We start from the raw sequence: 8,643 nt of genomic DNA, 5'->3' as shown, positions 1-8,643 counted from the left end.
TTCTCTAGGAAACTCTTGCCTGCACAGTAGTTCGTTTAAAACGGATGTAATAGTTTCAGGTCTCGTTTTGATCAGGGTTTTGATTGCCTCTAGTGGCAGGCCATCAGGGCCGGGGGCTTTACCCTGCTTAATGTCTTCGCCAGGATTTCTTCCATCGTAAATTTTGGAGGAGCCGCGTCGTTGCTGCTCTCCCCAGAGAAGTTTTCCTCTCTTTTTTTGGAAAGAGCAAGGACGCGGCCTCTAGCCGCTGCTCTTCGTTTAAGTTGTATGGGGCGACAGCTCTCAACGCTTTCATTGTGATTTTATATGCGTCGCCCCATATATCCTTTTTGAGATCTTCACATATGGCCCGCCATCTTTTCTTCTTTTCATTTTTTATTAACTTGCCCAGAGCTTTTTTTTTCTGTTTGTATATGTTCCTATAACTTTCTTCCCCCCCGCTTCTGGTGTATGTTCTCCGGGCAAGGAGGCAATCCTATCGGAGTTTCTCTATCTCATCGTTCCACCAATATGGCATTTGTCTGTTATGATTTTTTTTATTTTTATTGTCTTTTGTTACTTTCTCTTTAATTTCTTTTAATACTAACTGAAGAGTCTCGAAGTTCACCACCTTGTTGTCTATTCCTATGCTTTTTATTTCGTCTATTAATTTTTTCTTATATATATTTTTATTGGTGTTTATGTTTTTGTTTGTTTTAATTGTTTTGCTTTTAATGTCATAGGTGATGAACTTGTGGTGGGTAAATATCTGATCGTCGAGAACGTCCCAGTTTGCGATTTTTCTCGATGACCCTTCACTAGCAAGAGTCACATCGATGTGACTCCTGCTAGTGCCCCTCACAAACGTAGGTTTTTTATTATTTAGTGCGATTATATTCATTTGGGCCATCCAGTCGTCCCAGAGGTCACCCCTCTCATCATTAATAGAGGATCCTCACTGAGACGTTTTTGCGTTGACGTCCCCTACGATCAGAAAGTTCTTATTGTCGGTGACGGCATTCATTATTTTCTTAATGTCACGTCCTTTCTCTTATCTTGTACCCAACCACCCCCTCAGTCAGTTTTTTATTAGGTTCAGAAACGATAAGTAGATCCGCTTCGAGTTGAGCAGCTTTACCGTGGGTCAGGTCATGAGCTAGTCTAGCCCTTCCCACATTAATCTGCAAAACCCTGATGCCGGTCTTGCTAGAGGCCATTTTTATTTTATCCTAAAAGCGTGTCGATGTTACTATATCCTAATTCGCCCTAGTCGCTATCTACCAAATACTATGTTTCGGTATTTAGGGCACGCCATCGTGTCCGTCCTATGGCCTTTATTATCACACGAGAGGCACCACGCCTCATTTTGGCACTCCTGTGCCCGGTGCCCCTCTTTAATACAATTGAAGCAGCACCTACTTCGATCTTTGCCACTACAATTGTAGGTGCTGTGGCCATATTCCAGGCAGCGATAGCCCCTAAGGGGGGTAAACCTCTCCTTTACGGAGCAATACTGCCAATGGACCTTAATTTTTTGGGCAGATCTAAGGGCGGCCGCTCTATCTTCTCTAATTGCTAAGGTGGCCGTCTGTCCGCCTCCCCTGCTCTCTCAAGCCTCTCACCTCTATTGCTTCTCTGTCGATTCCAGTCCATTCACAGACGGCCTCCTTTAATTCTGATGGGGTTACCGAAGGGTCTACCTCCATGACGGTGAAGATTGATTCCTTCCTCTTCACCGTCATATCCATTTTGGTCTCAATTCTATTTTTTATCTCTTCCTTAAGTCTTTCGGCCGCCCCTTGGCCCTTGACTTTTACTAGGAGGTCCCCCCCTCCCGCTTTCCGGACGGACTCGACTTTTACACCTATTTTATCGATATTTACTAGGTTTTTAATGTTTTTTAATACGTCCGAAAATTTTTTGTCGCCCGTTTTGATAAATAGCGACTCTCCCCCTTCTGTTTTGATTCCACCACCTATACTTTCCTCCCCCTCCGTGTCCTCCCTCCTGCTTACATATTCTAATATTTGTCTAATTTTATTTTTCTTAATGCCCTCTCCGACTATAACATTAACTATTTTTCCCCTCTCTCCGTCGCCAGTTTTGCCATCTCCTTTATGATTTTATAAGTTGAATCTCCCCCCTCCCCTACCTTAACCAAATAGTCATGCCATTCGCGCTCCTTATTTTTTGTCTTAATCCTATTCTCTACAACGTCCATATGCCCCTCCTCTAGCTCATCTAGAATTCCCCAAACTTCCTCCCTTAATTTTTTTATTGTTTCTAGTGTTTCCCCTCCCCCTTCTCTTCCTATTATTATGGCACTACTTATTCTATCTCTTAAAACGTTCTAATTCTTTCTCTCTCCCACTTTGTTTTTTTAAAAACCTCCTCCTCCCATTCTTCCCCCGCTAATCTTTCCCATACCTCTTATTCCCCCCCCCTGTATCTATTTCCTTTATAATTTTTTGTGTTTTCTCCTTTTTTCTTTGTTTTTCTTCCTCTTCCCTGCATTCCCTGCACCTAATTCCCACTTTCCTCAAGTTTTTATTAAATATAAGTTCCCTCAACTCTTCCAATTTTTTTATTAATTTTTCATCCCCTCCCACCATGTTTTTGACTTCCAATATTTTATTGTCTATTTCCTCCTCCTTTCCCGTTGTTGTTTCTCCCTCTTTTTTTCTTTTTTATTCTCAATTTCTCCCTCTACTCTACTTTCCTCCCTTTCCCTTTTTCTCCCCGATTCTACTCCAAACATAATTTTCTCAAGTAGCGCCCCTTCGCTACTTTCGTCTCCTCCTGTTTCTTGTTTTTTCACCTCTTCTTTCTCTTCTTCCAATATCGTTGGAAGAAGAGAAGTGCTTCTGTTTATTTTTTTGTTCTTTCTTTGTCTTTGTATTAGTTTCCATTCAAATTTCCTTCTTTCTTCTTCCTCTTCTTATTTTCTCCTGACTTCTGCTTCCACAGTCCTTCTTCTCTCCTCTTCCTTCTTAAGTTTAAGTTTTAATTGGTTTTCCATTTGGTTCCCACGAGTTGGGACGTGTGAAAAGTCTGGCGAGGCAGTGCGCCTCGCTAAGGCTAAAATACTCTGGGGAGGTCGCCAGGTATCCCCAGAGGCACACGTTCGAGACTGACTCCGCGCAGCCATTCATCCCGTAGCCACGGTAGCTCACAACGTAGGATTACGGATTCTTTTCTCGAGGTTTACTCCTCTATGTCTTTTTGGTCCGCGGGCGGGCAATTATTGGGGAACGCATTTGTTCCTTATTCATCACCTATCCGAGAAGGTTGGTCGGTCACGTTTCCTCTTACAAAAAGGTTGAGCGACTCAGGATCGACCACTCCTTTCGGAGACACCCTATGAGCCATTGGGACGCGTCGTGTCGGGTAGACCAAACCCCATCCCAGAGAACTCGCGTCGAGGATTTGGGCCGACTCACTTCCTGCCTCCTCGAATCGACCTCTCCGGGCACGAAACCTAACCTAACCTAACCTTCAGTGTGTGAAGGGAATTTCACAGTATATCTAGCTTCAGAATTTGCGCCGAAGTAAATCGAATCGAAAAGAGTCTAGAGTTTGTCACAATAATGGCAGATGAAAATGAGTGGAATAATTAAGAAAGTCCAAACCAGAATTTCCAAGATTTAACTTCTTGTAGTATACAGCAACTGTCCATATCTCCGATTGAATTGAGCCAGGTAAATATAGTTCAAAGTCACTGTGTAAAACAAGGTGTATAGAAATGCTCGAAGCTGTGTTGACCTTAATGAAACAAATTCCTGCACTCCCCGCTCTTCTAGAAGCTCTTGATAGTTCAACTGAAGGTAGAGGAAGTAATGAATGTGCTTTCCTGCTCTCTAGTCTCTCGTAAAAGTTTTCATTCAGTGTCTTAGTTCTGTCTGAGAAACTTGGAATAACTTTACCTTCAACTCCAAGCAGAGTACATGGATGTGCACATAGCTTCTCAACTGAGATACAGAAAATTCAGGAAAAACGAGTCAACATTAGTCCATACTTTTATACGTTACATCTACAACTTTTCTTGAAATAGGGTAGTAAAAATTGAAAATCAAGTACTCGTCTCCTCCCGATTTTTCCAGGTTGGTTTTCCCAGTCGAAATTTCGTTAATTTACTATCACCCTTCTATTATGATGAATATTAATTTTAGAAACTACAAGTATAATACAACAACCAAATTTTTTTATTTTAACTAATTCTTCGCTCACTGCTGTTGTTGAGAGTCTCCAAAAATTTTCTATCTATTTTTTTTTTACGATACGCAACAATATTCTACCCCAACGACGTATATAAGGGAGGGGGGTTTAGGGGGTTTAAACCCCCCTCCCCCCATAGAACCGCCCATGCATACAATTATTATCATCATTCTTCTACGTAAACAATTATTCAATCTAAAAACTAGACTTAAAGTAAACAAACTTATTTTGAATGCACTTATGTATCAGCAACATTGGAGGAAAATTTGTACGGCGGTTGCTGACCAATAAGGTGGCTGCATGTCTTCCACTCCGCGTTTGATTTCTGCAACGTGGGTACGTGGGAGTGGGACGTCAACAACAGTCTTAAGTCTTGTGTACTGAATCACTAGAGAAGTTGTGCGACTTATGTGTATTGTTTTTCTTTATTTTGTTTATATTGTGCAAACTGAGCAAACTTTTTAGTGTTGCGAAGTTTTTTGAACTTGCAAAGTTTGTGGTGATCGCGATAAAGTAGCTGTGCGACATACGTGTGGTGTTTTTCTTCATTTTGTTTATATTGTGCAAATTTAGTAAACTTTTGAGTGCTGCGCAATTTTTTAAGCTGGGAAACTCTGTGGTAAGTATCTATAGTTCCCTAACATATACTTATTTAATGTAATTGCTGTTACGTTAAAACTAACTTAAAAATCAACATAAAAAAGAATTAATGCGCTAAGCAGATGGCAAAACTCACTAAACTTACATAATAGAGGTGGTGGCATTATATATAGCTGCCTATATGATTCCATCTATGGATGAAAAAAGTATTTAATTGAGTACACTTGGAAACGTTATATTTATTAGTCACTTCACATAATACTGATCTCCGAGTTATAAGTTACAATACATAGTATAGTTATAAATGTGTGATTTAATATATAAAAAAGTTCATGTTTACCTGTATTTACTTAGGTTTAAAAATGACGTTTTTGCTTAAGTTCGGCGCTTGATTTGCTAGAGTCTGCTTTTTCTTTTTTTCATTGGTAAAATGATGATCAGTCACAAGTCTTTATAAAAAAGGAGTGTGCACATGTATTTTGTATTTATTTACGTATTACGTAAATTCAACATATGTGGATCGGCGGCCGATCAGCATAACTTATTATCAGCTAACTGTAAATGTTTCTATGTAAAATTAAAATCATATATATTTTTATGTAGTCATATTTCTCAAGTTTTGTTACGCCCGCGCCGCCAAAAACATTCTCTTCCTACGGTGTACTAGTGGTTGAAATAGTCATGTATTTCATTGCTAATTCGCCCAGTCGAAGGTACTGATTTTTATAGACTTGTCATTCCTGAATATAAGAACTACATTCCTGATCAATCCTACGCTACATACAGTAAAGGAAGCAGCATAATAAAAATATGTCAGCTGCTAACCAAATGTGGAGATCGATGAGGTCATAAGCATAGCCGCCCTTTCAAGAAGTGTACAAGATAACAATAATTGTTACATGTGTAGTATGTCCATTTGCCTGAAATGTCACTGTGTCACTACCTCTGTAGCTATAAGGTGCGTAAGTCTAGCACCGGTCCTTTTATAATTCAAGCTATTTTATTATTAGAAAACACGTAACTTTCTATGCATTTACACTAGAAATTGTTTTATATTTTAGTGAAAGAAAAATGGAACGTACTTCACAGCAGTCGCTTTTGGCATTTTTTCCAAAGAAGGTGAAAACCAACGACGAATCGAACTCGCAAAACAATGAAAGTACACCCCAGTGTGCGTATGGATATCAATACAGATGCTTCAATTCCCTCCAGCTCTAAGAACAAAGATGAAACAGGCCACAGTAAGTTATTTTAATTTTAATCTCACACCCATCTTTAACGTGTTTTTCTTTTTAGATAGCCTGGATTCTGTTATAATGGAAGACGAGTACGATATTGGCAAATATGTGTCAAAAGCTCCAAAAAATGATAATGAAAAATTAAAAGCTTTGAAAGAAACCTGGACCCCTCCTGAGACTTTTAAGTTTCCCGTCACTGGTAACAGAAATCTTTGTTTTCAACGTCATTGGACCCAAAAGAACCCATGGTTAGCTTATTCAAATATAGTACAAGGGGCACTATGCAAAATGTGCGTTTTGTTTGGACAGACCGAAAGTGGTCGCGGTGATCAAAAACTTGGAAGTTTTGTCACAAAGCCATTTAATAACTGGAAAAAAGCTCTGGAGAAGATCGAACAACATCGAAATACAATTTACCATAAATATGCTGTTGAACGGGCAAGCAATTTCGCAAGTGTTATGGAAGGTCAATCCCGTGATGTTACAGAATCATTTAATGCGCAAAATAAAATCATTGCCGAAGAAAACAGACAGAGGCTGTGTGCCATAATAGACACAATCTTATTTTGCGGACGTCAAGAGTTGTCTTTGAGGGGAAATCAAGACTCTGGTGAAATTGGCATTATAGATCCGTTAAATAATGATGGAAATTTTCGCGCACTACTTCGTTTTCAAGCACGATCTGGTGATGAAGTTCTTAAAAATCACTTACTTACTCAAAGTACTCATACTAGGGCTATGTACACATGATTCGTTATTCAAAATGAAATAATTGAATTATGTGGAAGTGCTATTCAAGAGGAACTAATAGGTAGAGTCAAACAGTCAGGTTTCTTTGCTGTACTTGCCGACGAAACTCAGGATGTGTCACTTCATGAACAGCTGTCACTTTGCCTTCGCTATGTTGACTGCTCTTCTGGAAAGGCTCTTATTCGAGAAGACTTTCTTGAATTTGTTCATGTTAGTGACGTCACAGCTTTAGCTTCGACGATCATGCGAACCATAATTACGAATAAATATCCCCGAGCACAGTTCGTACACTGTGCAGCTCATACTTTGAACTTTGTTTTGGCTCATTCTTGCCAGATCCCTGCAATCAGAAACTGTATCGGGACTATTAAAAGCATAATTAACTTCTTTAGACAATCAGCACTCCGAGATGGCCTTCTAAAAAAAACTGCGGACGAGATTGGAGCACCTCATTCATATCTCGCTTTGTGAGACAAGCTGGAAAGAGAAACACACAGCCGTTGAAAGGTTTCCCGAGATGTTTCCCGTGGTACTTGATACACTTCAAGCTCTCCAAGAGTCGGAAAGGGAAGTAGCAACCCAAGCTTACCAGTTGCAAGTGGCAATGGAAAATAGCCAGTTTATAGTGTCAATGATAGTTTTAAAGAAAATTTTCTCTTATATATCAAATTTGAACCGTGTCCTGCAAAAAGTCAATATTGACTTAGCTAATACTTGCAATTATGTGACAACAATTAAAACCACCTTGCAGAACCTACGTAATGAACAGGAATTCTCAAATCTTTTTGAGGAAGCAAGAAAGTTGAGTTCCACTGATATAAGTGCTCCAAGAGTAAGTGGTAGACAAATAAATCGCAGTAATATACGAGGTCAAACTGCAGAAGTTTATTATCGACAAAATGTGTTCTACCCATTTATCGAACACGTAACCACCGAGCTTGATGCTCGCTTTAAGTCTCACGAAGAAGCAATTTCAAAAATTCAATTGCTTCTGCTTAACCAGACTCAAAATACCGAAGCAGCAAAGAAATGTATAGTAGGGATAGGAGCAACATTTCTTAGTGAAGTGGAAATAAAAGGTTTGGTAAGCGAGTATGAGCTCTGGCACAATCATTGGTCTAATCAGGAAAAGCCCTCTACCGTATTAGAAGCTATGGACGAGTGTGACGAACTCTTTTTCCCAACGGTTAAGAAGCTTCTTCAAATCTTAGCGACACTTCCAGTGTCAACCGCCACGCCTGAACGCAATTTTTCCACTCTTAAGAGGCTAAAAACGTACTTAAGAAATAGAATGGGAGACGAGAGGCTTACAGGCCTCGCGCTTATGAGTATGCATGGAAATATCGCGATAAAATTAAATGCCTCCGAAATTATAAATAAGTTAGCTGAAAGAAGAAAAAGAATGAACTTAATTTTGTAACAATGAGTACCTTAAGTTTTAATAAATTTTTTGGCATGACTTTCTTTTTTTTTATAATAGGTACTCCAAAACAAGGATACGGTTAACTCACTTTAGCCTATGCTAAAGCTACTTTCGAGTAGATAAACTCAAATATTTGAGATCACTAAAATCCTTTTCGTAGAAAATATGTATTGTTTTAATTTTGTATGAATGTAAATATATTTTTGTTTCCGCTCTAACTCCTTCATTATTTCCAAGTCGAACAACATTACTAACTAATTAAACCATACGATAGGATCGGGAAATATAAAAAGCTTTTCTTAGGTGATGAGATGTTTAAAAAATGTTTTTAAAGAATTTGAATTTTAAAAATCTGTCCCCACTTTCATGAATAAATTCAAGGCATTTTTTTTGTAAATTAGTTTTTCCTTATCCTTGTAAAATGAAGTACCCAATAGG

The 8,643-nt window shown here is 39.0% G+C and overlaps 1 protein-coding gene across 1 annotated transcript; it reads left to right on the top strand.

The window, feature by feature from the left end:
- The first annotated feature begins 7,299 nt into the window (after positions 1–7,299).
- LOC130451890 (52 kDa repressor of the inhibitor of the protein kinase-like) lies at positions 7,300–8,202 on the top strand. Its single transcript, XM_056791244.1, has one exon. The coding sequence runs from the start codon at positions 7,300–7,302 to the stop codon at positions 8,200–8,202; it is 903 nt and encodes a 300-aa protein (XP_056647222.1).
- The last annotated feature ends 441 nt before the right edge of the window (positions 8,203–8,643 follow it).

This window comes from Diorhabda sublineata, chromosome Y (genome assembly GCF_026230105.1).
Source record: "Diorhabda sublineata isolate icDioSubl1.1 chromosome Y, icDioSubl1.1, whole genome shotgun sequence".
Lineage (NCBI taxonomy): Eukaryota > Metazoa > Arthropoda > Insecta > Coleoptera > Chrysomelidae > Diorhabda > Diorhabda sublineata.
This window is presented reverse-complemented; position numbering and strand designations above follow the sequence as displayed.